This window comes from Eutrema salsugineum, unplaced genomic scaffold (assembly GCF_000478725.1).
Source record: "Eutrema salsugineum unplaced genomic scaffold, Eutsalg1_0 scaffold_1, whole genome shotgun sequence".
Lineage (NCBI taxonomy): Eukaryota > Viridiplantae > Streptophyta > Magnoliopsida > Brassicales > Brassicaceae > Eutrema > Eutrema salsugineum.
In genome coordinates, this window is record NW_006256909.1 from 3,892,142 (window position 1) to 3,919,863 (window position 27,722).

Genomic DNA, 27,722 nt, shown 5'->3' on the forward strand with positions numbered 1-27,722 from the left:
CCCCAAGGAAAAAAAGAAGGAAAAAAAAAAAATGTAATTAGGTTTTCTATTCAAATAACAATCAAAAACCGGACAGCCCCTCGCATGATTTGTGGGTGTTGGGTTTCATTTGTCTCTTTTTTTTTTAATATTTTATTTCATATCTTTCTTCTTTCTGTACAGCTGATGATCACTGATCCTAGTTTAATCTTTTATCCTTGTACATACTCTGCCTCGCTTTAAATGCTTGTAATAAAAGAACAATACAAAATATATCTATATAAAAAAAAAGTTTAGGATAAATACTGTAATGCCTACGCAGCTGCAGACATTGTATAATGTTGGGGATGATCTGTACACAAATTCATTGGATTTCGTTATAAATGGCGGGTGCTTATATATGTCTTTTATTCCAAAACATATTACCATGATTTGCTTTATTTTGTTTGATGTAAAATTATTAATCTGATCCTTTGAATTAGATCATATTTTCATTTGATCTGTTTTAGTGCATTGATTGAATGGTTGATTGAAAATCTAGTTTAATGGTTTGATCATATCTTCATTATATGTGCTCAATTACTTGACCGGAAACAATCCACATGTTATTTAAAATAGTCTAAAAGAAAGATATGATCACTAGTAATATTGTTTTTTAAACTCATTGTGATTAATTGAATCTAAAATTACATGACTTGAAGTAATTTGATATGGGAGCAATAATTATTATCCTTAAAAACCTTTACACTAATCATTTTTTTTACTGGGGGCAGCTGACACTGCTTGCCACATCCGGAAAAAAAAGGGCAGAATCTATAAATTATCTATTATATGCATCACCATCTTCTTCTGAAATGTTGGACAAGAACTTTGGCAAGGAGGTGATCCGGGGGAGGTGTAATAGCAAATCGCCGAACGAGTCTTTCCTTGACATACCCTGTGGTTTGCTGCACGAAGCTGGATCAAGAACTCTGTTGCTGCTGTCAGACACAATCCCCTTCAGATCATTGGGTTCAGACTTCAATCCAACCGAGATTTCGGTATTGAGCTGGGAGTTTGCAGCGACGTTTGGATCCTTGTACAAGAGGTTGAATAAAGAATTAACCCTTGGCATCAGAGACTTCTCATCTGCTGTATCAAACTGGATATTATCACTTAGCAACTGCTGTTTCATGTTCTCAAATTTCTCCACATTTTCCGGATGATTTCCACCAGCAGTATCAGAGAGAAGTCCAACGAAATCGCTCACTGACATTGATTGGTGTAGTCCAGGCACTTTTATCTGACTCGAATCACTTCCGTTTCTTGAATCAGATATTAGTGCAACGAAATCACTCACGGACATAGATTGGTGTAGTCCACCTACTTCTTCAACCTGACTCGAATCCGTTGTGTTTTTTGTATCACAGAGAAGTGCAAGGAAATCGCTCAGTGACATAGATTGGTGTAGTCCAGGTACTCCGTTCTGACTACAGTCCGTTGTGTTTCTTGAATTGACTGCTTCAGCACCCCCAATTCCTTCATTTCCGCGAGCGTCTATCACTAGAGACGAATGAAGCAATCTTAGTTTGGCTCTATAGTTGAAAAGGAAAAGAAAACCTCCAAATAAGGAGCTATGGAACGACAAGAACTCGCAGTTATCACAATACCTGAGCTGGGCGATGGTGCTTCATGAGACAGATACATATGTTCAGATGAAGACTGAGCCCCAACAGGAGATGCTAAATTATGAGTCCCAGAGATTGAAGGACCTGTGCTAAGGTTCAAATTCCCAAAAGGATGGCCTTTGGATTCACTTGGATCCTCAAAGATAGATTGCCGTGAATCAAAGTAGGGAGAGTCCATAACTATCTCCGGCTGACGGCTCAGATGGAACAGGCGATGATCACATTGAACGAGTTTTTCAAAATGTTTGTTCATTATCCCTTGAGCACACTGCAGAAAATGCTGCCTAACAGATCACAGGAAGACTATCGTTAGCTGAAGCTAGGACATCATATTCAGTCACAAAATGCTAATTTTCAATTACACGAAATCCTTTATTCCTAAGTGGAGAGGACACAAAAATTGTCTGTACCTGTTCATGCTGGCTTGGCCATCGGTAAAATCTGATGTTGCCTGCCACAAAGTATGTTTTCTAGGCTGTGGGTTTGTTTCCCGGAAAAACAAGGGCTGTCTAGCAAGCTGAAACATAAAGAGACCAGAGATTAAAGTTGAACAAGAGCATAGGATGGGAGAGGGAATAGAACATGAGTGAATCTTGTACCACGAGAGTTAGTGTTCCAGGTCCATCTTCAGGACAGTTTGCCTTCAAAGCCATTATATCTGACCATTGGATCTCAATTTTACTCTTAAGACCTTGTTCTAACACTTCCCAAACAAGTTTGTGTTTTGCGAAGTAACACTTTGCCACCAAATCACCTTCATACCTCGATTTATACTACGGAAAACAAATAATTCAAAAACCACGTCAAGTCAGATTTCGTTAGCACAATGAAACATATATCACAAAGAAAAGCAAAATTTCCCAGGGCTCACCTCCCACTGCCCGATCTTCAACAGAGAAGCAGGAAAGTTGGAAGCTTTCAACTTCTCAATACTTCCTGGCGCCAAAGTCGATCCAGCAGTGATACATTTACTCTCTTTCTTAACACCAGAGGAAACAGAACCGGATTCGGATTTTGGGTCACCACTTTGCGTTAGCCTCATCTGAATCAACTCCAACAACGATGGACTCTTCCTAAGGCTCAGTCCAAGAGGACTCGGCTCATCAAGCGGGTTATACTTGGCCGGTGCCATTGGCGATGAGCTTGTCCCAGAGCTCCATAACTAATTCATTGCAATAAAAAAGAGATATCAGGAAAATATACTCATTCAGCACAATAAATTTCATGAAAAATACAACCGGAAAAGCACAAAAGAGCAATCTTCATTAAGAAAACGGCAATAAGAACCGTAGAATTCACTAAGAACCAATTCCTCTTTAAAAAAAGAAAAATTTGTATCAATCCGCTTGGAAACTACACTTTCCTAATAAATTCTAGGAGAAACGAAAAGGATCAGCTAATCTGGAATAAGAGAAGGAACAAACCCTAGATCGCTTGTTGAGAGGACCATGCTCTTCTTCTAAATCATCCTCGGCGATCTCCAGCTTCACAGGCAACTCATCTCGGCACTTGGCCGCCAATTCAGACTCTGGTCTAATACCTCCAGATTTCCTCATTTCCACCATCCCAAAATGAAAACACTTTCTCCCGAAATCAGGTTAAACCGGAATAACCAGCTGGCGAAATCACGAAAACAGCAAATTAAAAACAAAGTCGGAAAATTTCAGAAAGGATTTATCTGGAACGCGAAGAGAATCAGCAAACCCTAGAAATTCGAGTAACGATTTAGGGGATCTCTTCTCTCTCTATTTGATTGAAAAAAAAAAAGGATTCTCATGGCGGCTATCGACGCGAGTACATTCGATTGTACGGCCACGCGCTATCGTAATTTGACTACAAATGAAAACTGGAGTGCTTTGAAATTACCACAATGACCACCGCTTTATGACTATGGAGGAGGGCTAATATAGTCATTTACTTCTTCAATTAAAAATATTGTTAATTCGCTGGCGAACAGCCAGTAGTTGTTGATATATTGGGTGGGTCCCATATTTGCTTATTCGTATGACGGCTATAGATAGAGGATTTGCCACGTGTTTACTCGTCTTCAATTTATGTAATTACTTTTTCTTTTTCTTTTTTGGTAGTCACTACTCACTAGTCAACAATTTTGTTTTTATTTGGTAATGGATATTCTAGTCAACAATGCTTCTTAAACCAGTTATGGTAATCGAACATAAATTAAATACACAAATCTTATCTTAATCCTATACAGATGAAATCAACTTTTTGTAAACTAAATTTGCCAAATGGATAAGATAAAAAGTTGAATTGTGTATGTGCTAAGAATATTATATCTGTTTGACTGTTGGAATGAACAAAATATTAGTGTCGACCTTCTATTCCAATTCTAATTGTGGTTGATGACTAGAACAAGGCTTCAAATGTCTTAGTGTCGATCTTGAATTCCAATTCTTAACTGTAGTTTAGAATACAACAAGGCTTCCTTTAAAAACAAAACAGAAAATGGAATGAAATTTCATTATAACAAAACGTATTATCAAATAATTACTAATAAAAATAATATCACAAAATACAAATCCATAAAATTAGAACAAACGCATTTAGGCTGAGTTTAATTGCAAGAAGTTCTTTGCCACCTCCCATATTTAGTACTATTAATAATATAGAAGGCAAATCTCCAGTACTAAAATCGCCATTTGTATTTTTGATTTTTTGATGAAACATAATTAAAACTTATGTAATTTCCTCGCATTTCAGTTTCGTATATAATCGTACACATGAGCATGCATCATGATCATCTAGCTAGATCTTTAATTAATGAAGAATGCAAAAAGGCTTGAAAATGATTTTGATCCAACGATATTCAATGTAATAGGTCCTGTATCTACGGACGTCCCTCTCCTATGGAATGGCAAATGGAAAAAAAGAAAAGAAGAAAATGACTATTGGCTATTCTTGTCAAATTATAAGTCACACATAAACAAAACAAAACAAAACAAAACAGAAAATACCCTCTCGTGTTTTCTTTTTCCTCAAACGCTCTTTTTTGTGTGTGCGTGGGATCTATTCTGTTTTTCAACCTGATCCTAAACCTATCAATTACCTCATCATTAAAACAAAAACAAACAAAAAAATCGTAGAAAGAAGAGGAGGAGGAAGAAGAAGAAAGAGCAATTTGTAAATGGAGGATGATATAGTACCCTTAAAACGTCCCTTGATCCTTCTTCAATATTGAGATCGATCTTTCATTAGAAGAATATAATGCCTGTGCCAGATCCACGGGCGGGACAGGCATTCATCTGTCTCATTACCTTATTTCTTTTCCTATCAATCGCTGTTGGAGGCGGTTGTCTTATTGCATACACAATCCTTCCTTACCCTCCAATTTGGCTCTCTTACCTCGGCATTTTCTTTGTCTGTCTCCCTTGGTTCTTCTGGCTCCTAACCTTTGCATACCGCATTGTTTCACGCACTTTTGGATTTAGGATGGTCATTGGATCCGGTGGTAATAACAACAACGCAAATGTAGAGTCCATGCCACGCGATCTTGACCCTCCTCAGCAATCTTTAGAGTCTCCTAATGATGATCCAGAGGAGATAGCTCACCCACAAGGCCAAGTTCTAGTGTCGGTTGAAGGGAATCAATCCAAGAAACGGATGTCAGCGTCCAGCAATTCTTCTGTCGGTTCGCATGAGAGTGAGATGCCACTAGCCATTTCTATGGGCTCATGATGATCATTACATATATTTATGTTTTTGATACAAAAGGGATCTTGCGATAGATAGCATCAGGACGGAGATGCTTACCAGATTCGTATAGCCTCTTGAAAACTTGGGACGTTTTGCTGTTTTTATTTTGTATCTTATACAGATAGATTTGTAGATTCAAGAAAAGAAAAAAAGAAGTTTTACACCTTTTTCGACTACCAAAGTTTTTCCTCAACCCTAAACCCCCAAAACTTTGACGTGTGGTTTTCAGTATGTGTTAAAATCGAGAGAGAAATGTTTGTTACAGGGGGGGGGGGTATAGTTTGAGATGTTTTTGGCGTCGTACTTGGGTAATGAAGATTTTATAGGGTAGATCAACATCTAAGGTTCATGAAATTTATGTAATTTTGTATATATCTATAACTAGTTCGGTAACGTAATTCTGCTGCAAAGCTTTCAAGTTTAGGGTGAATACTCGAAGGTTCCTTAACTTGACATACAAGTCAAGTCAAGTTATCGGATTTTTGAGTACCAAATACTTTTTTTCTGATTATTTGTGTTTATATAGTATCCACATGACCACATGGGCAATTTTGATGATCATCGTTTATACGTTTCGAGAAAAACAATGATCCAAAGACATTTAGACTTTAAATTCAGACAATGTGTACAAGTCATGAGAGAAGATTTGTATGTTAATAATCCTTTAAAAAAAAGATTTGTATATTAAGTTTTATTTATGATAACTGATTCTGATAGTATTTTAATATTATACATTTTTTTATCAATTATTTAATTTTAAGATAAACATGTGTGGATAAGAAACCTAGATCTTTCCTTAATTTGCAGAAGAAAAGGAAATTATTTGGCGTGGATAACAAATTCCTAAGTCTCTCTTGAAAAGGAAATATGGCCCAAGTACGTTAAAAGCTAGCTATAAATACTGAGATGATTGCACGTACTCATGATCAAAAGAAGAGAAAAAGAAACCCTAAAATTTTAACAAAAAAAAAAAAAAAACACTATAACTCAAATATACAACCGTTTAATCACCACTCCTAACAATGGAAGCAAAAAGGCAGAAACGTGAGCTACCACACGAGCTCGTGGAGGAGATATTCGTGAGTCTTCCCGTAAAATCAGTCCTAAGATTCAAATCCCTTTCGAAATCGTGGAAGTCGACGATCGAGTCTCGCTTTTTCGGAGAGAGACACTGCTCGAAGCGATTTCAGAACAATCAGCTAACATCCAATATCTACGCGGTTAAACCGGCCACACGGTGGTTCCAACAAATGCTTTTCTCCTTCCAGTCTTCAACTTTTTATCGACAATGAAAAAAGACAAAAACCAAACCGACAAGGTTACAAATTAGTAATGTGGTCATCTAGTTCTGCTGTGTCTGCATTTATGTGCCAAGTTTTCGAATTCAGGGCTGATACTTGGAGATACGTGACGTACACTTCAAGCTACCAGATAGTTGAAAGACCCTTCCTTAGAGGTGAGTCACTTTATTGGTTAACGCAACCATGCGATGATGGTTATATCCGTGTAGAAGCCTTCGATATTCTGACGGAAACTTTTCGATCTATATGGAGCTTTGAGTTTCATTGTAACGAAGATTACGCCATTGTGGATGATTGTCTGCGTATTCGGGGAGAATATGGGACCGTTTCTCACTTTTTTTATGTTGACCTAGGTGACGATTATTTATGGTTTTGATTTTGATTTCTCCTTTGTTCTGTTATTAATATATAGACTCTTATTTCGATATCTGCTTCACATATTCAATAGTGATACTGATAAAATTATCTAATTCCATGAAAATTATATTAACATTGGATCGATCATAAACTAACTCCTCCATAACGATTTGTTGATATGGTAAGAAATTAAGAGTAACAACATTAAATATCGAAATATCTCCATAAAGATAAATTTAACGTTAAACACAAAAAAAGAAGATATGTTTAACATTCTAAGCTACTAATGGATTAGTTTCAAATAATATGTGATTCATATATTTTCTCTCCGTAATCGTGTGTACATTATAAACAAAAACCATAACCAATTTAGAAACTAGAAACCAAACCAAAGAATTGAACCGGACTGAACATCAATGGTAGAACCGGGCTCGAGTCGATTCATTTTTAAAATGATAGGATAACTCTTTGTGACAGAGACGAGAGAGTTTTGAGTTTGTGTACTTTGTACTATGTCTCTCTCGCATTCGCAAACGAATTTCCTCACTTCTACATTTCTCTCATCGACCCATGACCTGCGAATTCCTTATTCTAGAGCGGTACTCTCTTATCCTCCTCTCCAAACACACAGGATTCTCTGCGCTGCGAAGCGAACCGGGAAGCGGAGATACCCTTCTGAGAGGAGGAAGCTTAGAACGGAGCAGAAGGAAGCTGTGGCAAAGGTTAAGAACAAGCTTGAAGGAGTTTGGCGTCTCTCTAAGCTCGGTGTTCCTGTCGGAGATGACCCTGGAAAAGATTTTCTTGGAATTTCGGAAGGTTTGCTTCAAGCCATTGCTAAAGTTATCGAGTTTCCGGTGAGTTTTCCCTTTTTGGCTTGGTTTATTATGAAGTGGGCTGGTAATAAAAATCGAAACTTTTTGGAATTTGGGGAAATGGGTTGATGTTATCTATGATTTGACAAAAAAAAATTTGAATAAATCTTATGAATTTGCCTGGGTTTTCAGGTTGCTTCAATGCTACCAGAAGAAGCATTTTCAGTGGTTAGGAAATCTTTTGACGCTAGGAAGGTAAAGGTTTCAATTTGATTCCACTTACTTCCTTTTATAGTTCAAGTGAGTGAATTTTTCTTACATCTTGTCTTCAGATTCTGAAAGAAGCCAAGTTTGTGTATACTGTGGACTTGGATGTGAAGACGCTTCTTGAGTTAGAGCCTCGTGCTCATGATTTCATTTTCCGGTTAGAGCCCAAGATTGGCCTTGTTGAACATTTGTCTCCCGAGAAGACCGTTTCGGGTGATTTGATCAGTGTAGTAAACGATTGTAAAAGGTCAAACAATGATACATCATCATCCGGAGAATATGAACCTCGGATTTTCAATGGCTCTGGAGATCCACACCAGCACGGAGGAGGAAGAAGCAAACCGAAAATCGCAGTTGTTGGCGGTGGTCCGTCTGGTTTGTTTGCATCTCTTGTTCTTGCTGAGTTTGGTGCGGATGTGACATTGATCGAGAGAGGGCAAGCAGTAGAAGAAAGGGGACGTGATATAGGGGCTTTGGTAGTTCGTAAGATTTTGGATATGGAGAGTAATTTCTGCTTTGGCGAGGTTTAAAAACCTTCTCTTTAACTAACTTATCATAAGTAGTTGGATCTTTTGGTAGTTTGCTCGTCTTGTTTGTTATTGTCATAGTCATATTTTAGCACTTATGCGTTGCAGGGTGGTGCAGGTACTTGGAGTGATGGAAAGCTTGTTACTCGGATTGGAAAGAACAGTGCCACTGTTTTAGCGGTTAGTATTCTGAGACTCCCAACTGTTATACAAGCGCAGTTCACGTTTGAGTACACCTGAACAAAATGTGACAATGGCTTTAATTGTTACAGGTCTTGAAAACTTTGGTTCGTTTTGGGGCTCCTGATAATATTCTGGTCAATGGAAAGCCTCATCTAGGAACAGATAAGCTAGTTCCATTACTCCGTAATTTCCGGCATTATCTTCAAAGCGCAGGAGTAAGTTTAAAGCAAGAGATTGATAAAAGTCTTTTCTCTTATGAGCTCTTCTATAATTACATATGCTTAATTAGGTGACTATCAAGTTTGGCACTCGGGTAGACGATCTTTTGGTAGAGGATTCTCGTGTGGTTGGAGTCAAACTTTCGGATTCAACAGACCAATTCAAGAGTACCTCCCAGGATTTAAAGTTTGATGCAGTTGTTCTTGCAGTTGGTCACTCAGCTCGTGATACATATGAGATGCTTCTTTCTCGTAATGTGGAACTGACACCGAAAGATTTTGCGGTAAGTTTCTTATATGTATATATGTTGTGAGTAACTTTTTTGGCTTGGTTTTATCATTTGATCTCTATATGATCGTGTGGACCAGGTTGGTTTGCGCGTTGAGCATCCTCAGGAGCTAATTAACAGTATACAGGTTGGTTTGGTTACATTAACACCAAATATCTTCATCATATCAATCAAATCCCATGAAAATCTCTGAATTGTGATGCTCTTCCTAATTACTGGTACTTTCTGTATTTAGTACTCGGAGTTAGCTAGTGAAGTTCGTAAAGGACGAGGCAAAGTACCAGTGGCGGATTATAAGGTTGTTCAATACGTGAATGAGAAGGAGGAGGATCACGAGCAGTCGTCATCAAAACGTAGTTGCTACTCCTTCTGCATGTGTCCTGGTGGTCAGGTATAGTTTCCTTACAATGAGGAGGAGCTCTTTTTTTGGCTTTTTTTCCGATTCATCATGAATAAGACTGTTTCCATGTTTTTGCAGGTTGTTCTCACTAGCACAAACCCAACCGAACTCTGCATTAATGGCATGTCATTTTCTCGGCGTTCATCCAAATGGGCTAATGCTGCACTCGTCGTCACAGTCTCAGCAAAAGACTTTGATCTTCTCAATCTTAAGGGACCCTTAGCTGGAATTGAGTTTCAGGTATCAATCTGAACGTGGAGTACTATTACTACTCTCGAGTCATATTATTTTCTCCTTTGATTTTTGTTTTTTGTGTTTCTCTAGAGAGAGTTTGAAAGAAGAGCGGCTATAATGGGTGGTGGCGATTTTACAGTTCCTGTACAAAGGGTTACTGATTTTCTGCAAAACAAGTTATCTGGTAAATAACATTCTCCTTAATACTCAGTTCTCATTTTGGTTTGTTTTTGGTGATTTAGGATATTCTTGTGCTGTTAAACAGAATCGCCATTACCTCCATCAAGCTATAGATTAGGAGTGAAGTCTGCAAATCTGCATGAACTGTTTCCTGCTCATATCACACATTCTCTGCGACAGTCTGTCTCTATGTTTGAAAAAGAGGTTGGTTCCAATTTTTGTTTTTTTCTTATTTGCTATAAACAAACCAGTAGATTCTGTTTTTCTCTAAACACTTGAGAACTTTCAGTTACCGGGATTCATCTCAGAGGACGCACTCCTCCACGGCGTAGAGGTATAATATTATCATATCTTCCCAGTTCTGAATCAGTCTACTCTTCAGACGACGAGATAACAATGTTTCAACTTTGTTAAACCAGACAAGAACAAGCTCTCCTGTACGGATACCTCGAAGCAACGAGACCTACGAGAGCACGAGCTTAAAAGGTCTATACCCAGTTGGTGAAGGAGCTGGTTATGCTGGTGGGATTGTAAGTGCTGCAGTGGATGGTATGTTTTCGGGTTTTGCTGTTGCCAAAAGCTTTGATCTCTTTGATGGAACCATAGAGTCAGTTATTGGAAAGGCTCAAGGTGCTGGACTTCTAAAGTACTGATTTTGATGAAGAAGACAATCAAAACTTTCATCAATCAGTGGTGACTGCTTCGTCCTCCGAATCAGATTTTTGCTGCACCAGAGCTCAAGAACTTATACCAATAAGGATGCTCAAATGAGAAGCTGGAATCATCAGCAGCCAGAAGAAATTTTGCCTTATTTATGTAAATATCCCAAAACATTAGTAGTCAAGAAAGTAGTCTACTGTAGTTTCCAGTGACTAGTTTTTGTTTTATTCTTTTGATATCTTTTTACGGCATAGACTAAGAGATTCATACGGGAGCAAAGATGATTACTACACAATCTTTTTCTTTTTATATACTATATCGTAAAGCATGGTGATAATCCTTTTGTCACAGACGAAGAAGTCAGAGAAAAACCAGCTGCGGTTCCTCGCAATCAATTTTTTTAACTAGAAAATATCATATCTTCCAAAATTTAATTAATATTGTATTTTTTGAAATATGTCCCTTTAATATACTACAATTTATGAAAACTACATTTATCAGCATGTAGTCTGCTTATTATCTAATAAGTTTACGAGTTCGTTTTAAGTCTATTGTTCTTCACTTTTTCATATGTAAAAGAGGAAAATAGAAAGAAAAAAAAAAGGAAAATTGTTTTGAGAAAACAACTAAGCGACAAGCTTTAGACAAGCAAAGAAACATTGCGAAGACATGACATCTACAATAACTCTAGTTTCTATTGTGGTCTATATAATTGTGCTAAGCACGTGAATATCCATCATTTGGTTCTTGCTTATTATACTTAATCACACCACAAAACAAAGATTTATCTTTCATTTCTGCACTGCACATATTTAATTATACGCGGATTATAATAGTAGCTTTGTAACAGTAATCATCGTTATTTAGTATACTGTATACTACATGTGGAATTGACTTCCTTTGTATTCTTCCTACCTCGAGTACTCCACATAAGCTATTAGGTGTGTTTTAGGTAGATTGATTTAGATAATTAGATAGCAAGAAAATATAATTTATATCTAGTTAATCTAACTAGCATATGTCGTACAGATGTTTATAGCTATGACATAATAAATATTTCTTTTGATAAGTCATAATAAATATTTCGGTGAACAAAATAATTGAATATACGTTAGATAATAGATAAGAGTCAATAACTTTTGTTAATTTCTATGAAACGTTAATCTTAAGATTTGTGGAGAGATTGAAGCCACGAACGGACCAAGGGCGACTAGACGAGTAGATATGTCATCATATACATGTATGTATGCTAGATTCAATGATTCTGAATATTTGGCAGTACGTACATGTGTAGCCTAAACATAAAAGAAACGAAAACGATCTCTAAGTAAAGAAAGAGGGATTTTTAATATTAATATAAAATTATTAGTAGAACTCCAAGTGGGAGTAAAGTTGGAGCAAGACTCCACGAGGTAAGGGACACACAAATGAAAGAGAGACAAAGGTCTATAGAAAGCTTAAGATCATATGATATGTCCGAATCATCTCATGTGGGAGCAAATCTCTCTTTTATTAATAAATGGGTTTATTTGTTTTTCTATTTTCAAAATGAATTATTTTATTGAATGTTATTACTGAAACTCATCATACTAAGTTACTAACTATGGAGTTTAGAGTCCTCATCTGATCACCAGACTCGACCAAAATAATGGTATTAAGTTATTGTTTTATAAAGGTATTAACTATAAGGTTATAGTTTTGTTTTTGTAGACGATTGTTGAGGGAAATTTACATACTGCTTTAAGAGAATAAATCATGCAATTAGCCATTAGAATCTTAATTAAGGTGACTAGCTAGTGAAACATATAGCATGCAGTCCATGTGATTTCAGATTCTTTTATATATTTTATATGAGAAGATATTCAATACATATAAATATTTTTTGTCAACTATACATATATTGTATAGAGGAATAGTGAGAGAGTTAACTAATAAAATAACTAAAAAATATTAAAAAAATTAAAAATAAAGAAACGCAGTTGGGGACTAGCAATCGTAAGTGTTTGGTAAATTTTATTTTCATAAGTAGAAGAAAAGACAAATAAAAAATAGAAGAGACCAAACACTTATCATGAGTAACCATCATTGTTCCATTTCTGTCAAATTTTTATTTTTATTCCTTGTATGCGAGCTCCTCATAACTTATGATTATATAAGGTTAAGGTGTGGAAAGTAACCGAATGTAAAGCTTTCGGCGTAAAAAAAAAAGTGTAAGAAAACCCGAAACAATCATCATGAGTACTATAAACTTGTCACCTTTGGTCTCGATTGTTTTCCATTTCATTTTTGTTCCTTTTTCTTAGAACTAAACTCCATCAACAAGTAATCGAATGGTACTTAAGAAGATCAATAGTACCAGAAACAAAAAAAAAAAAAGTTTACAATCGCATGATCATAATTATGTGTTTGGAGACTCTTTGCGAACGTATGCGTGACACTAAGGATCGAGGTGCGGACAACCTATCAGAGGTTGACTATCACCTAAATGTAACTTGCTCGTTTTATATGACCTTCTGATTATTCTTATTTTTATTCTTTTTGTATCTCTCTATGGTTACCAAATTTTATGTTGAATCTTAACGATTTTAAAGTTTCTTAAACCAACTTTATTTTTGTTATTTGGTTTCTTTTTGATCAATTTGTTTTGGGTAGAAATGAAACGATTTAAAAAACTGGACTCAGACCGGTTAGTCGAGAAAACTACATTAAATTCAAACATTCTTTGTAAAAAATCAATTTAATATATTTGGTCTCCTTGTATTCTTGTTAGTGACCTCTACGAGCAAAGACTTGATTGAAATATTTCTTTTTTTTTTGGGATTATTCCGATTTGCGAGAAGAGAAGACTCCTTAATATCAAAATTAGGTGGCGCGAAAATAACGCCCCCTCTCTCTCTCTCTCTCTTTGATCGCAAAGGATACCCATCCTTAAATCGCCCGATCAATCTCCGGCGTTTTTTTCTCACCATCATTCTCCGTCAAAAATAATTCCTAACTGTTTCAAGCTTCGTTCATTAATCGCATTTTCCTTCATTCCCATTTCGATCTCCAAGGGCAGAGAAGGTTTCGCGAGAAGAATCAATCACGGGATTGCTTTTTTTTTTTTTTTCGTCTTCTGGGTGTGTGTGGAATCGAAGGGTTTTTCTATTCATCTCTCCTGGTAAGATTTTCTACATTCCAAATTTTAGATTCCTCGGATCTCTCTTAGCTTTAGCTTCTCGTTCAATTATCAATCCATCCCAATTTTGATTCAATCATAATCGGAAGAACCCTAAAGTATCGAATTTTATCACTGCGATCTGAGATTTCATTTGTTAGGAATAGAAGTAACGGATGTTCTGGTTTGATCATTTGATAGAAATTACGAATCTCATCCTGTTTGACACTTCAAATTCCTGTTTCGGTTTCTGAGATTTTGTGAATCTGCATTGAGAAATTTTTTGTTCCTAGAAAAGTTACTAAATTTGATCGATTAAACGAGTCTGTGTCATGAGAGACACAAGTCGGTGAGTAACAGACAAATCTGCCTTTTGGATTCTTCGTTAGAAACCATTTCATTCACTCGAAACAGTTAAAAGTGTTTTGTTTCTTAATCCGAGATTTTGTTGTTTTGTATTGATATTCGTCCCTCATCCTTCACTTTCCCGAGAAAATTTTACGTTTTTCTCAAATGGTCAAAATATAAACACCAGGGATCATCACTGTTACTGCATTTCTTTCTCTCTCTCTCTCTTAATTTCTCAATCACCCAGTGATGTTCTCTGAGAGTGGGCACCGTTACTTGATTCCTCAATACGCGTGGTCCCGTAATCGGAGAAAGATAAAAATCTGTAGTCCATAATTGTTAAACATTTTGACACGAATTATTAAAATCTCAAGCTTCTAATGTAGTAAGTCTACTATCCGTGAGGTGGTAAAGGAAGTTTCTTTTGTTCTCTTTTAGAGGTTGTGATTTTGATGGAAAGAAGAAGAAGAAGAAGTTTGGTCAATTTAATTTTCCAGCCCATCACCATGGCACTTCCGTGATGAGGACACTGGAAAAGATTCTTCCTCTGAAAATCTTCGATTATAAAAAGATCCCTGATTTTTTTTATAACTGCAATTAACTAGTTAGAACTCAACCCACCTTTCTCTCTTTTCGTCTGTCTCTTTTGCTTACTTTTCTTTATCCGGGCTGTTCAATATATTTTGCTCTTTTTTGCGCATTGTCTATCTTTGTAGGTATCTTACCTTTTCTCCTGTGTCTTTGGTTTTTCTTGCAGAATAAAGGGACTTCCTTTACAGCAACTGGAGCTGTTACCATTGTTCACCTCGAATGCAGAATGAAACGTGAGGCGTGAACTGCTTAATACAATCAATGCAACTTTTTGTTTCGTTAGCTTGAATGGATGTTGCAACAGATACTACTAGAAGGCGTCTTGTTCCATCAGAGAAGAACAATGCAGTCGCTGTCACTCGCCGTCCTCGAACAACAGAGGTCAGTTCAAGATACAGATCACCGACACCAACCAAAACCGGGCGATGCCCTTCCCCAAGCGTCACAAGGCCAACAGTGTCTTCCAGCTCTCAATCCGTGGCTGCAAAAAGAGCGGTTTCAGCAGAGAGGAAGCGTCCTTCAACACCACCATCTCCGACTAGTCACTCCACGCCTTTACGTGATGTGCCTATAGACTTACCAGCTTCATCTAGGAGGCTATCTACAGGTCGTTTGCCTGAAAGCCTATGGCCTTCCACTATGAGAAGCCTCAGCGTTTCGTTTCAGTCTGATTCAGTCTCAGTCCCTGTTAGTAAGAAGGAGAAACCGGTTAGTAGTTCTTCTGTTGATCGAACTTTGAGACCTTCTTCGAATATAGCTCAAAAGCAGAAGGCTGAAACGACATCTGTATCAAGGAAACCTACCCCAGAGAGGAAAAAAAGTCCATCCAAAGGTAAGAATGGTGCGTCTGACCTTTCAGAGAATTCAAAACCTGTAGATGGTCCTCATAGTCGGTTAATAGAACAGCATCGGTGGCCTAGTAGGATTGGTGGAAAGATCAATTCGAATTCTTTAAACAGAAGCTTGGATCTTGGCGACAAGGCTTCAAGGAGTCTATCAACTTCAGGGACTGGAATGGGGCCGTCTCTTAGGAGAATGTCACTACCTTTGTCCAGCAGTTCGAAACCTTTGCATAAAACTTCTAGTAACACATCTAGTAATAGTGGATTAGTGTCTCCAACAAAGTCGGAAGATAATAACATAGCTCGAACTTCTGGGGCTCAAAGACTTTTGTCTGCAAGTTCGCTAGATAGAGCAACCTTAGCAACTGCTGTAGCTAGGCTGCATCCATCGTCTGCTCCTGGATCTCGACCTGCTTCACCAAGTAGAACATCGTTTTCGTCTTCATCGTCTATTTCCCGAGGCATGAGTACTTCGAGAGGAGTGAGTCCATCAAGGGGACTAAGCCCTGCAAGAGGATTGAGTCCTACAAGAGGTTTAAGTCCTTCAAGAGGGTTAAGTCCTTCGCGTGTCACAAATTCCTCCTCTTTTGCTAGACCATCCACTCCACCTTCAAGAGGGGTAAGTCCTTCCCGGATAAGACAAACGAGCAATTCTACACAATCCAGTACCACAACTTCGGTTCTCAGCTTCATCGCGGATGTCAAGAAAGGCAAAAAGACAAGCTACCTCGAAGACGTTCATCAACTGCGTCTGCTCTACAATCGATATTTACAGTGGCGGTTTGCAATTGCGCGAGCTGAAGCTGTAATGTACATTCAACGATTAACTTCGGAGGTATATTATACTTCTGTCCTTTATAACAACATGAACGGTTCTTCAACTGATTGATGAAAATTCATCTGACAACTCAAGTTTTGATATCTCAGGAAACTCTATTCAATGTGTGGCACGCGATATCAGAACTACAGGATGATGTGACCAGCCAAAGGATTGGCCTGCAACAGCTAAAGCTAGAGATCAAACTCAACTCACTATTAAACGATCAGGTAGGTTCTGTGTCTGTTTGTAGACTGGCTATGCATTCATCAGATTATGCCATGCTGATGCATAAATATGTGCACAGATGGTGAGCCTTGAAGATTGGGCCACACTTGAAAGAGACCATGTTAGTTCTTTAGGTGGAGCAATAGCAGACTTAGAAGCAAATACTCTCCGCCTTCCAGCGACTGGAGGAACAAAGGTAAATAATACTGTTACTATTGCGAGTACTTATGGAAATTTAAGTTTAGAGGATCAAGAATATAGATTTAGCATTCAAAACTTGTCTTTCCTCCAGGCGGACGTTGAATCTTTGAAAGCAGCTATGTCCTCGGCCCTCGATGTAATGCAGTCTATGGGATCGTCTATTTGGTCTTTACTCACAAAGGTGAGACCTTTTCTTAGTAGCAAATCTATTTTTCCAAATTATCCTCTTGACATAACTCTCAAGGGCGTGTGCACTACTCTTTGTGATTGTATTTGCAGGTGGAGGAGATGAATAAAATGGTCTCAGAACTCGCTGTTGTAGTTACGAAAGAGAGTTCTATGCAAGGAAAATGCGAAGATCTTCTGGCCTCAACGGCGATCATGCAGGTAACAAAAAAAAATATTCAGTAATTGAATGCAGAATGAATTTTGTGAATATGATTTGAAACCGAGTTTTGGTGGCATGTAACAGATAAAAGAGTGTAGCCTTAGGACTCATCTGATACAAACTAGGAGAGAAGAAAGAGAAGAAGATGCAGAGGATACTCCTCCATTGTTGCCATTAAGCAAGTTTCCATGGCCATAATATAAATAACACGCTTACAGTTCCACACGCTCAACACTACCTGTAAATTTCTCTTTAATTCTCTTGTGGAGATCCTTTTTTGATCTTTGCTTGTTGAAGTTTTTTTTTTTTTGGTTTCTCTATCTTATTTTTTGGTATTAAACATTAGTATAGGCAAAAAGGAAGTGAAAGATCCGAAGTTCACATGTAAGCTTTGATCTGATCTGTGGTCTTTTTGGGGGAAAGTTTTCATTTTTTTTTTTTGTCTCAATTAGTTTAGTATTCACAACAAAAATTAATTTTAGGACTGTTCTTGTAAATTTTTTTAAAAAATTGTTCACTAATGGTTTGTTCTATATTTGAAATTAAAGAAAAAACGGATAATGGAAGAAGTTAAAATAAGTCGTTAAGTTTTCGACTAGAGGCAAAAAGCCAAATGCTACTACGGACAGTATCGGCCGCCACCGCCGAGACAACCGTCGCAGTGATAAACAAGAACAACTTCTTCGATCTCTTCAAGAGATTAACTTGTCTCTCTCACCTTAACCAAACCCATGCTCAAATCATTCTCCATGGAAACAACATCGAATTGCTCACGAAGCTTACCCAACGACTCTCCGATCTCGGCGCCATTCACTATGCTCGCGACCTCTTCCTCTCCGTCCAGAGACCTGACGAGTTCCTCTTCAACGTCCTCATTCGCGGATTCTCCAATAATAAACTTCCTCACTCTTCGCTTTCTTTGTTCGCCCTTCTAAGGAAATCCACTGATCTCAAGCCCAATAGCTCCACCTACACCTGCGCTATCTCGGCTGCTTCGTGTTTCCGTGACGAGAGACCTGGCCGTGTGATTCACAGTCAAGCGGTCGTTGATGGGTTTGACTCGGAATTACATGTTGGCTCGAACTTCGTTAAGATGTACTTCAAGTTTTCGCGGGTGGACGATGCTAGGAAAGTGTTCGATAGAATGCCTGAGAAAGACGCAGTTTTGTGGAATACCATGTTATCTGGGTACCGAGAGAATGAAATGTACGAGGAATCTATTCAGATCTTCAGGGATATGATCAACGAGAGTTGTACCCGCTTGGACTCAACAACGGTACTAAACATTCTTCCCGCTGTGGCAGAGTTGCAGGAGCTGAGACTCGGGTTGCAAATCCTTAGTCTTGCGACGAAAACAGGGTGCTACTCCCACGATTTTGTTCTTACCGGTTTCATCTCAGTATTCTCCAAGTGTGGAAAGACTGAAGTGTTAAGTACTCTGTTTCGAGAGTTTCGTATACCAGATGTTGTAGCATACAACGCAATGATTCATGGGTACACATCAAATGGCGAGACTGAGCTCTCCCTAAGCCTGTTTAAAGAGCTGGTGTTATCAGGAACACGGTTGAACTCAAGCACGCTGGTGAGTCTGATCCCTGTCTCTGGTCATCTTATGCTTATATATGCCATTCATGGTTACAGCTTGAAATCAGGTTTCTTGTTTCATGAATCTGTCCCAACCGCATTAACCACGGTTTACTGTAAATTGAATGAGATGGAATCAGCCCGAAAGATTTTTGATGAATCTCCAGACAAAAGCTTGGCAACTTGGAATGCCATGATCTCGGGTTACACCCAAAACGGGTTGACAGAGGATGCGATATCTCTGTTCAGAGAAATGCAGAAGTCTGAGTTTAGTCCAAACCCGATCACAATAACTTGCATTCTATCGGCTTGTGCGCAGTTAGGAACGTTGAGTTTGGGGAAATGGGTACATGGTTTAGTAAGGAGTACAGGTTTTGAGTCTAGCATATATGTGTCTACTGCTTTGATTGGTATGTATGCAAAGTGTGGGAGCATTGCAGAAGCGCGCCGGTTGTTTGACTTGATGCCGAAGAAGAATGAAGTTACATGGAACACGATGATTTCCGGTTATGGGCTCCATGGACAAGGACATGAAGCTCTGAATATCTTCTCTGAGATGTTGAATTCCGGCATTGCACCAACGCCAGTCACTTTCCTCTGCGTTCTTTACGCTTGTAGTCATGCTGGCCTGGTCAAAGAAGGTGATGAGATATTCAATTCCATGATCCACCGGTATGGTTTTGAACCATCGGTCAAGCATTACGCCTGCATGGTCGATATTCTTGGCCGAGCAGGACATTTGCAGAGAGCATTGCAGTTTATAGAGGCAATGCCGATTGAACCGGATCCTTCCGTGTGGCAAACACTGCTAGGAGCTTGTAGGATTCACAAAGACACAAACCTTGCTCGTACTGTCTCTGAGAAGCTGTTTGAGCTAGATCCAGACAATGTAGGATACCATGTTTTGCTGTCGAATATTCACTCAGCTGATAGAAATTATCCACAGGCTGCTACGGTCAGACAAACGGCAAAGAAGAGGAAACTAGCCAAGGCTCCTGGGTATACCTTAATAGAAATAGGTGAGACCCCTCATGTCTTTACTTCAGGTGATCAGTCGCATCCACAGGTGAAAGCAATCTATGAAAAGCTAGAGAAGCTCGAAGGGAAGATGAGGGAAGCTGGGTATCAACCCGAGACTGAGCTGGCCTTGCACGATGTGGAGGAGGAAGAAAGAGAGCTGATGGTGAAAGTTCACAGCGAGAGACTAGCTATTGCCTTTGGACTCATAGCCACTGAACCAGGAACCGAAATCCGGATCATAAAGAATCTCCGGGTCTGTTTAGACTGTCACACCGTAACTAAACTCATCTCAAAGATCACAGAGAGAGTGATAGTTGTAAGAGACGCCAACCGCTTCCATCACTTTAAAGACGGTGTCTGTTCTTGCGGGGATTACTGGTAGCGAGTTGTTTTGGCCTCGACACAAGTCGTAGTGTACTCATTCTGTAACATTACATCACTCATAATTGATAACTTTCTTACTGACTCAATAAGTCTCGATTTCTTGTTACACTCTATATGACTAAGTTTAAAAGTTAAAAACTCAAGGTATACACAAAAGTTGAGAAAGATCTTTCTATGGTTACAGACAGATACATTCGTTGAAAAGGAACTATACATAAATTTTATCAAACTCCCAGTCATTATTACCAGACAATATATCTTCAGCGAATTGTGCCCGGCGCATCAAATATCTTAAGTTGCATTTATACCTGCCGCTGAAACTTCATCACCAGCTGGCTTTTTCTTCTTTTTCGAGGGTGGTTCTTGCGCTTTCCGAATAATTTCCTTGTTAGGCACCAAAACAATAAACAGATTTCTGTCCCGGAAGTTTTTGCTCTCCTCAGTCGCAAGCTGCAGATGTTGACAAGCTTCAGAGACTATCCATTCATGAGCAATTTGCATGCACAAATCCAAATCAAATACAATACGTACCTCCCCAACTTCATTCTGAAAGCGTCTAAGGAGCTCAATAGCAATATTTCTGAACTCGTTTTCTCGGCCTTTCATGTTCACAATCACTTTAACCTGAGTGTGTAACAAGTCATGCAGCAGCAAAATGTAATCAGAAAGGGCATAACTCGCCCATATATGTATGTTCTGGTAGTAAGACAAACAAAAAAGGTAAATGGGAACAACTTTGTCACCGTCTTGCAAGAACTTCCTGGCTGCTCTCATGCGTACAGAATAATCATGCTGGTCGATGTTATAACTATCAGTGAAACAAAAAGGAGAAACCTTTTGAGAGGAAGAAGTTCCATACAAGTCATCGCCACGGCAAAGACAAAAGAGAGAAAGAGAGAGACATGGCTCATTTTACCCCATTTTAAGCTCCTTCAAGTCCATGCGAGTAGCTGACATAAGAACAAGCTTCAGTTACAATCCATTCATGTAAATACGACAGAGTATGTAAGCTCATTGGTTTGCGAGAGAAGAATGATCAGTACTTTTCTTCTGCTGTTCTTTTTTCCTCTTTTGCTGTTCGTATCTGTATTTACTGGTAATTAAACAAAAGGAAAACGAATCAACATCCTTGAAATCTCCCTAAACACAATCCATAGAGCACAAAGCAGCCAACTTTATATAATTTACCTGTAATCCATCATTCTAACAACCGGAGGATCTGCATCCGGCGAAAGAATCACCTGAAAACCAGTTCCGGTTACTGAAACAACATAAAAGATCCTGCTTTTCAAGAACAAAAAAGGCAATCTATGAGCTTTGGATTTTCAAAGAAACACAAACCAGATCAAGCTCAGCATCTTCAGCTCTTCGAACCGCTTCCTCCTTGGAAACTACACCAATCTACAGAAGCAAAGGAACTGGAAAATTTAAAGGTTCCATTTTGCTAGAAATCAAAAGGTAAACATTTTCATTTACCATGTTCTGTTGACCATCAATGAGCCTGACAGTGGCTGATCTACTCAAACCCAAAAATGTCAATACATCAAAACCAATCAACACATAACTTCAGCTAGAGAAAATTCAATCAACTGAAGTATCCACAGTTACCTAATAGCCGAGATATCAAGCGCATCATCATCATCATCAGATTCTTTCTGCCTACCTCGCCTATCGCCGGGGAATCGAGAGCCTCCGCCACCGCCACCGCCTCCGTAACGGCAGATGATGGCGGGGCTACGGCGATGATAAGGCGAGAGAGAAACAATTGACAATTCGGCCAGATAGAGTGGAAGACCAAAGAGCTTAGTTTTATCAGAGAAGCGCCGATGCGACACCGTTTTGGTTGCTCCGGCGAGAATTGCGTTTAACCCAACGGTGCTGGTTATACCAGCCATGACGCTTCAGAGTTCTGTGAGTTCTGAGTTCTGAGAGTTCCGACTTCAGAGTCAGAGCCTCTCTAACGAATCCAAGAAATCATAAAATAAATAAATAAAATAAAAAATAAAATTAGAGCTCTTATCCAGATTGTACACAAGATTGCAATAACAGAATATTTCATTTTTTTTTTGTGAATAGAATATTTCATTATTTATCAGCCATTTTATGTCATAGATTTATCAATACAAATTGATAAACTTCGCTTTTTGATCTGACATTAAACTACATTACGTAAAACTTTTAAAAAAAATTAACGGAAAAAAATTTATTCTAGTTTGGAAAATAATTTTTATTTTCAAGAAAATAAGTTACGAAATAAATGTTAAAAAAAAAAAACAATACTTTATTGCATTGAGAAACATTGGCTTAGGGCCTAATTTAAATAAATTAATCTTAAAAGTTTATTTTTTACAAAATATATTATACTATAGTTTGAAGCTCACTCATATTGTTGAAGTTTGAAAGAGAGATTTCATAACAAAAATTCTAATAAAGAAAATTAAAGTTAATAAATCAAGCTTGTTAGTGAACAATCAAATTTGTTTTTGTTATTTGCAAAAATATGCTGAGGATTGTTTAATTTTTTAATACACTGATTTGTAACATCTTCGAGTGTTTTTCCACTTATTTTATACGATGTAAATCATATAAAATGTGAGTTTGTTATACATTGACCAAGTTATATGACCATGGAACGTGCCAAAAAGTCTCTCGGGACAGTAATAACACTCATGAGCTGTCCTGATCTCATTAATGCCTTGTTGTGAGGAAAGATCTCAATTACAAATTTGGTTGTATGCACGAAGTATAGAGTGAGACGCTACTACTTTCTCACAAATCTATAAATATACACAGACATGCACACACATACACACACACATACTCATAATTCAAAAACAAAATAAATATTTTTTATTCAATTAAATACAATCAAAGAAGAAGAAAAAGATGAGAAGTTCTTCTCTTCTTGGTTGGTTCTTGATCATCTCCCTCTTGCTACTCTCTCAGTCCCTCATAATTTCATGCGAACATTCCAAGATCACTCCTTTGGAGCGGAAACTAGTTGAACATGAAGAGAAGAACGCAGATGGGTCTCACGGTCATCACCATGACCATCTTCGAGTTTTTGTGAGGAAAAGCAAGAAGAAGAAGAAGAAGAAGTCATCGGCTACTAGAACTCTTCTCTCTAACCCATTAACTTATCTATCTACTGTTGTAAGTTCCTTTGTTTTGATCCTCGCCGCATTCTAATCTATTTTCCAAGATATTAGGTGGGTTTTTCTCGTTTCTCGTCAAATGGTTTGAATTTGGATGTTGATTGAGTTTGTATTTGCGGTTGTTTTGTTTTCTTTTTTTCCTCGGCAAATATTGAGTTTGTAACTCTCTAGCTAAAATATGAAAGTTGTTTGCTTTGGTTGTCTATTAATAATGTGATTCCCATGTTGTTCTTGTTATTTTGTAATACTGACTATTTTAGCTGTTCTTCTCACTTCGAGAGTCCTATAAACAAACGATAAGCGATCAAAGTGAACCAAAAAAAAAAAAAAAAAAAACGATCCAACGTAATTTTGAAAGTTTGCCGGCAGTGAAAAACTACATTCACAAATTCACCTTCAAGATAGAAAAAAAAACGGAACAAAGTCCTAGGTATACGCATATATATTATCGTTTGTAAGAAAACAAAGCACCCTAAAATTCCATAAAGCCAAATTTATATTGACAAGTAAATAACTATCACGTAAAATTGACGTCATGGGGATGCAGACTTGTAAAACACGGCGAATCCAATCCATCAGATCACCGTCCTGGCCCTAGTGGTGACGGTGGTTCGTCGGTTACTACGCGACGTTGTCTCTCGATCACATGATCATTCCGTTTCGGTTCCACGGTTGCGTGCTTCATGTTAATTGTTGGTGTTCTTCGCCTTAAATTATTTTAAATTTGAGACCTTGAACCATTGTGACAATTTTATAAATTGTAATGGACATAATGGTGTACGTGTTTGAATTTGATTAACAGATGTTCTTCTAATCGTTTGAGCTGACTAATCAGAAAGAAATAATCGGTGACTCATAAGAAATTTCTTATTTTAATCGATAGCCATAAATTCTTGGGAGGATAGTGTTAGTTAATTGCATCGATAATAATACAAGACAATGAATCATTTTTATTGCTATCTTCCTAATTGAACACCTGGGGGTAAAGTTTTGAAATGAATTTGACTTAGTCAATCAAACCGTAATAATGACGGATTTGAGATAAAACTAATGAAATTATATTATTTATGGTCGATGACTCCATGGTGAGCACGCCTCCAAATCCAAATATAGACACGAGTCAATAGACCATAAATAATATAATTTCATTAGTTTTGGCCTATATGAAAAAGAAAGAAAAAAAATCTCATTTCTTCTGTCAACTGTAGACGAGGCAAGGTGTAGAAGTAGAACACGAGTCAATAGACCATAAATAACAATTTTCATTAGTTTTGCCCTATATGAAAAAGAAAGAAAAAATCTCATTCATCTGTCAAACAAGAAAAGTTCTTAATTTTGTTATTATAAGACAACTCACTTACTGAAACGAATATCTTAAAGCTGTTCATTAAATTGTAAATTAGAGTTGGGGGTTAATTGTTCATCATCAAATTGGTTTCTCTTTTTTTCTCAATTTTGTTTGGATATAAGTTGAGAAGAGCCAAATATAATGAGGACTTTTATATGTTCATTGGTAATAGTTGTATTGTTGTTACTCTCTCAAACTTTGCCAATTTTATCTGAAAATCAAGAAAATGAGGCCAAAATATTATTAGCATCTTGGGGACGAAGACTTGCAGGACACGGCGACTCCAATCCATCAGATCATGGTGAGACTCTTCGAGTTTTCATGAGGAAAGTTCGTAGTGGAGGTTTTGGCAAGAATCGCCGTCGCAGTCGCCGTCGTGTCCGTAATGGTGGTTCCGGTGGTTCATCGGCTACTTCGCGACCTTGTCTCTCGATCGCTTTCCGTTTCGGTTCCGCAGCCGCGAGCTCAGTTCTGCTGATGATATTCTTGTGAACATCCTCTTCTTTTGTAATAATATTTTGATTTGTAATGTTGTTGTCATCGCGTTACATGATTTGTATCAGCAAAGAAAAAAAATAAATCCGTGTTAGAATTTTTATTTCAATCGAAAGACAATAAATCATAAGAAAACCATTGTTCATCTAATGTATCATTTACCGAACCATGCTTAGGAGACTAAGAGTGAAAAAAATAAAATATTTGTAACATAAATGTTGAATTTCAAGAGAGGAGGAATACAAGAGTATATCAGTTTTTTTTTTTTGCCAAAACAGAGGAATACAAGATTGTTTTTTTTGCCAAAACAAAATTCTTCTTTAATCTTTTGGGGGATGAAAGAGGAATCCAAGAAAGTCTTTGTTATCTCCATTGATCGGAGAACGTATGAAAAGTGAAAGAAACTGGGTCAGATGGGTCACAGGTGTGGGGAATCAAGATTAATTTTACCCGACAATGGCTGCTTTTGCTTTAAGCCCTGTCAGATTTTCAATCTTTGTTCTGTTTCTGAGTTGTACTTATCCATCTTAAGGTTTTCATCTCTTTCTTTGTGCAGACATAATCATATATATATATATATATATATATATATATAGATTCTGATACTCAGTGGTTACCACTTAATGATCATCTTTGAACAATTTCGAAAGAAATCGACCTTCGTACGACAGAATCTTTTTCATAATCGTCTGCATGCCAATGAATAGATACTATCGTGATTTGTTGCTAATCATCAGCATCTTATTCATCTCCTTTGCTTTTGCTGAAGAACTTCAATGCAGTTCAGACAGAACAGTCTACGCGGTTCAAAAAGGCAATTAGTTGCTTCAATTGTTTGCTGAACAACTTCAGAAAAGCTATACAGCTACATTCTAACTCTTATTGTTGCTTCAATTGTTTGTTGTTGCAGAGATCAGACCAATTGTGAGAGTAACTAGTGGCAAGATAGCTTATGAAAGAATTTCTCAGATAAGCAGGGCAAGAGGTGTTTATGGAGGTGGATCCATTATCAGACCTAAAGGAAAGAAGAAGAACAGAGCCATTGCCTCCATGACCAAATCTGCTTCACTTGCACTACTCCACGTAACAATCCCAACTCTGGCCTATCTTTCTTGTACTAAAATGTAAAATCTTGAAACAAGTTGAAGCATAAACTTGTTTGGAATTTTAAAGTCTATCTGACATTTTGATCTCCTTCACATCCATTAAGCTCATGGAATTAAACTATAGATTTTGCATGTTTAATAGCCAACAATCTCACCTTCAATATTGCTTTGTTTTAAAGTAACAACCAAAGGGTAACCAAACGTATTAACACACAATGTTTTGCAAATCTCTTCAATACACACATAATTAAGTAAACACATTGCAAAGCAAACTTATTATTGAGGTACAAAAAAGGTTAAAGGAACAAAAACAGAGATTTCCGACAGAGAAGGTCAAGCGGAGTAGTAGAGTGGGCGCCTGGCTTCATCGAAATACTCTTCTCGGTTCTGAAACACGATCACGTAAAGCGCGTATATTATGCCAGGCACGTATCCTAAGATAGTCAGGACCAGACATATCAAGAACTCCACCTTGCAACAACAAAAACCAGAGTGATGAGACAAAATTTTCAATTTCCTTCATTAATCACTAACCAGAGCTTTCTTACCCAAATATTGATGTATCAAACTGCATACACTAACTAAGTCAAGAGTTTCAGTTTTTCCTACTTATCACTTAGGCATCTGATAAAACGAAACTAATTCAAGAAGGGTTTTCTATCGAGATCGGACACAAATTGGACGCATCTAACAGCATAATAGACCGGAACACTGAGAATTCTACCTCATAGTAGCAACTAAATTACAGTCTATACGAAAGTTCCGCGATTCTTGTTCGAGTTTCTCGGTAGAAAAATAAAGGAATTTGAAGATCCTCTTCCGAGGAATTTGAGAGAGAGAAAGGGAGAGAGAGCTTACAGTGCAACAGCCAGTCCTGAGGCAAACTCCAAGAGGAGGAAGAAGGATGGCGATCAAGATCTCGCACAATATTTCGCACTTGCTCGGCATTTTTTTTTTTAATTTTTCAGAAGATTGAGACGATAATAAAGTCTTACAAGATGAGTGTTTGGTCTTTATAATGAACACTGAAAGTCGCCAGCACAGAGATCCGATGAAGAGCAGCAATCCACGTTCTTAACTTTTTTTATTTTATTTTATTTTGCGATACAAGATCTGTACCGTTCATTTTAAATCTTACGGCTTGAGGTTACGTCTCGTGATTCACGTACCTTACACCCACTCCTTATTTTTACTAACGTGGATCAGCAGAACACACTGGATATGGTGCAGCTTAACACACCAGATCATTTTTTTAAGATATTTTTTTTT

The 27,722-nt window shown here is 37.7% G+C and overlaps 9 protein-coding genes across 11 annotated transcripts; 6 read left to right on the forward strand and 3 right to left on the reverse strand.

Annotated features, from left to right (window-relative positions):
* Positions 1 to 599: 599 nt before the first annotated feature.
* LOC18031000 lies at positions 600 to 3,415 on the reverse strand. Its single transcript, XM_006412607.2, has 6 exons — positions 3,071 to 3,415; positions 2,518 to 2,808; positions 2,246 to 2,419; positions 2,057 to 2,163; positions 1,629 to 1,930; positions 600 to 1,521 (listed from the first exon to the last, which is right to left on the reverse strand). The coding sequence occupies exons 1-6, from the start codon at positions 3,209 to 3,211 to the stop codon at positions 800 to 802; spliced, it is 1,737 nt and encodes a 578-aa protein (XP_006412670.1). The 5' UTR covers positions 3,212 to 3,415; the 3' UTR covers positions 600 to 799.
* Positions 3,416 to 4,871: 1,456 nt separating this feature from the next.
* On the forward strand, positions 4,872 to 5,342 carry LOC18031001. The gene has a single exon (XM_006412608.1). The coding sequence runs from the start codon at positions 4,872 to 4,874 to the stop codon at positions 5,340 to 5,342; it is 471 nt and encodes a 156-aa protein (XP_006412671.1).
* Positions 5,343 to 7,505: 2,163 nt separating this feature from the next.
* LOC18031002 (uncharacterized protein Cbei_0202) lies at positions 7,506 to 11,108 on the forward strand. Its single transcript, XM_006412609.2, has 13 exons — positions 7,506 to 7,872; positions 8,023 to 8,085; positions 8,163 to 8,621; positions 8,733 to 8,804; positions 8,897 to 9,022; positions 9,097 to 9,309; positions 9,395 to 9,442; positions 9,551 to 9,706; positions 9,794 to 9,955; positions 10,040 to 10,133; positions 10,215 to 10,333; positions 10,419 to 10,463; positions 10,549 to 11,108. The coding sequence occupies exons 1-13, from the start codon at positions 7,531 to 7,533 to the stop codon at positions 10,780 to 10,782; spliced, it is 2,133 nt and encodes a 710-aa protein (XP_006412672.1). The 5' UTR covers positions 7,506 to 7,530; the 3' UTR covers positions 10,783 to 11,108.
* Positions 11,109 to 13,643: 2,535 nt separating this feature from the next.
* On the forward strand, positions 13,644 to 17,848 carry LOC18031003 (AUGMIN subunit 8). 2 transcript variants are annotated; one of them, XM_024148652.1, is made up of 7 exons: positions 13,644 to 13,949; positions 15,052 to 16,562; positions 16,655 to 16,774; positions 16,852 to 16,968; positions 17,065 to 17,154; positions 17,253 to 17,360; positions 17,446 to 17,848. In XM_024148652.1, the coding sequence occupies exons 2-7, from the start codon at positions 15,174 to 15,176 to the stop codon at positions 17,557 to 17,559; spliced, it is 1,938 nt and encodes a 645-aa protein (XP_024004420.1). In that variant the 5' UTR covers positions 13,644 to 13,949; positions 15,052 to 15,173; the 3' UTR covers positions 17,560 to 17,848. The 2 variants fall into 2 exon arrangements, with proteins under 2 accessions (XP_024004420.1, XP_024004421.1); XM_024148653.1 differs by lacking the exon at positions 13,644 to 13,949 and adding an exon at positions 14,654 to 14,898.
* A 123-nt stretch (positions 17,849 to 17,971) lies between these two features.
* On the forward strand, positions 17,972 to 20,377 carry LOC18031004 (pentatricopeptide repeat-containing protein At4g30700). The gene has a single exon (XM_006412612.2). The coding sequence runs from the start codon at positions 17,975 to 17,977 to the stop codon at positions 20,345 to 20,347; it is 2,373 nt and encodes a 790-aa protein (XP_006412675.1). The 5' UTR covers positions 17,972 to 17,974; the 3' UTR covers positions 20,348 to 20,377.
* Positions 20,378 to 20,408: 31 nt separating this feature from the next.
* On the reverse strand, positions 20,409 to 22,342 carry LOC18031006 (translation initiation factor IF3-4, chloroplastic). 2 transcript variants are annotated; one of them, XM_006412611.2, is made up of 9 exons: positions 21,958 to 22,342; positions 21,826 to 21,865; positions 21,691 to 21,750; positions 21,538 to 21,590; positions 21,393 to 21,442; positions 21,266 to 21,299; positions 21,085 to 21,157; positions 20,881 to 20,973; positions 20,409 to 20,799 (listed from the first exon to the last, which is right to left on the reverse strand). In XM_006412611.2, the coding sequence occupies exons 1-9, from the start codon at positions 22,242 to 22,244 to the stop codon at positions 20,641 to 20,643; spliced, it is 849 nt and encodes a 282-aa protein (XP_006412674.1). In that variant the 5' UTR covers positions 22,245 to 22,342; the 3' UTR covers positions 20,409 to 20,640. The 2 variants fall into 2 exon arrangements, with proteins under 2 accessions (XP_006412674.1, XP_024004422.1); XM_024148654.1 differs by having other exon boundaries at positions 20,881 to 21,157.
* Positions 22,343 to 23,166: 824 nt separating this feature from the next.
* Positions 23,167 to 23,723, forward strand: LOC18031005. The gene has a single exon (XM_006412613.2). It carries the CDS (start codon positions 23,236 to 23,238, stop codon positions 23,536 to 23,538), a length of 303 nt encoding a protein of 100 aa, XP_006412676.1. The 5' UTR covers positions 23,167 to 23,235; the 3' UTR covers positions 23,539 to 23,723.
* Positions 23,724 to 24,993: 1,270 nt separating this feature from the next.
* Positions 24,994 to 25,392, forward strand: LOC18031007. The gene has a single exon (XM_006412614.2). The coding sequence runs from the start codon at positions 24,994 to 24,996 to the stop codon at positions 25,342 to 25,344; it is 351 nt and encodes a 116-aa protein (XP_006412677.1). The 3' UTR covers positions 25,345 to 25,392.
* A 1,200-nt stretch (positions 25,393 to 26,592) lies between these two features.
* On the reverse strand, positions 26,593 to 27,507 carry LOC18031008 (UPF0057 membrane protein At4g30660). The gene is made up of 2 exons (XM_006412615.2): positions 27,312 to 27,507; positions 26,593 to 26,924 (listed from the first exon to the last, which is right to left on the reverse strand). The coding sequence occupies exons 1-2, from the start codon at positions 27,399 to 27,401 to the stop codon at positions 26,787 to 26,789; spliced, it is 228 nt and encodes a 75-aa protein (XP_006412678.1). The 5' UTR covers positions 27,402 to 27,507; the 3' UTR covers positions 26,593 to 26,786.
* Between the last annotated feature and the right edge of the window lie 215 nt (positions 27,508 to 27,722).

Bases quoted from the DNA above. Each gene is read 5' to 3' on its own strand.
- LOC18031000 (XM_006412607.2), bottom strand. From the start codon at position 3,211: ATGGTGGAAATGAGGAAATCTGGAGGTATTAGACCAGAGTCTGAATTG. The intron at 2,809-3,070 runs GTTTGTTCCTTC...GCAATGAATTAG, and splicing joins CTCTCAACAAGCGATCTAGG to TTATGGAGCTCTGGGACAAG. The intron at 2,164-2,245 runs GTACAAGATTCA...TTTATGTTTCAG, and splicing joins CTGGAACACTAACTCTCGTG to CTTGCTAGACAGCCCTTGTT.
- LOC18031001 (XM_006412608.1), top strand. From the start codon at position 4,872: ATGCCTGTGCCAGATCCACGGGCGGGACAGGCATTCATCTGTCTCATT.
- LOC18031002 (XM_006412609.2), top strand. From the start codon at position 7,531: ATGTCTCTCTCGCATTCGCAAACGAATTTCCTCACTTCTACATTTCTC. The intron at 9,956-10,039 runs GTATCAATCTGA...GTGTTTCTCTAG, and splicing joins TAGCTGGAATTGAGTTTCAG to AGAGAGTTTGAAAGAAGAGC. The intron at 10,464-10,548 runs GTATAATATTAT...TTGTTAAACCAG, and splicing joins CACTCCTCCACGGCGTAGAG to ACAAGAACAAGCTCTCCTGT.
- LOC18031003 (XM_024148652.1), top strand. From the start codon at position 15,174: ATGGATGTTGCAACAGATACTACTAGAAGGCGTCTTGTTCCATCAGAG. The intron at 17,155-17,252 runs GTGAGACCTTTT...TTGTATTTGCAG, and splicing joins TTTGGTCTTTACTCACAAAG to GTGGAGGAGATGAATAAAAT. The intron at 17,361-17,445 runs GTAACAAAAAAA...GGCATGTAACAG, and splicing joins CCTCAACGGCGATCATGCAG to ATAAAAGAGTGTAGCCTTAG.
- LOC18031004 (XM_006412612.2), top strand. From the start codon at position 17,975: ATGCTACTACGGACAGTATCGGCCGCCACCGCCGAGACAACCGTCGCA.
- LOC18031006 (XM_024148654.1), bottom strand. From the start codon at position 22,244: ATGGCTGGTATAACCAGCACCGTTGGGTTAAACGCAATTCTCGCCGGA. The intron at 21,591-21,690 runs GTTTGTGTTTCT...ACTGGTTTTCAG, and splicing joins AAGATGCTGAGCTTGATCTG to GTGATTCTTTCGCCGGATGC. The intron at 21,443-21,537 runs GTAAATTATATA...TTTAATTACCAG, and splicing joins GTTAGAATGATGGATTACAG to TAAATACAGATACGAACAGC.
- LOC18031005 (XM_006412613.2), top strand. From the start codon at position 23,236: ATGAGAAGTTCTTCTCTTCTTGGTTGGTTCTTGATCATCTCCCTCTTG.
- LOC18031007 (XM_006412614.2), top strand. From the start codon at position 24,994: ATGAGGACTTTTATATGTTCATTGGTAATAGTTGTATTGTTGTTACTC.
- LOC18031008 (XM_006412615.2), bottom strand. From the start codon at position 27,401: ATGCCGAGCAAGTGCGAAATATTGTGCGAGATCTTGATCGCCATCCTT. The intron at 26,925-27,311 runs GTAAGCTCTCTC...TGTTGTTGCAAG, and splicing joins TCAGGACTGGCTGTTGCACT to GTGGAGTTCTTGATATGTCT.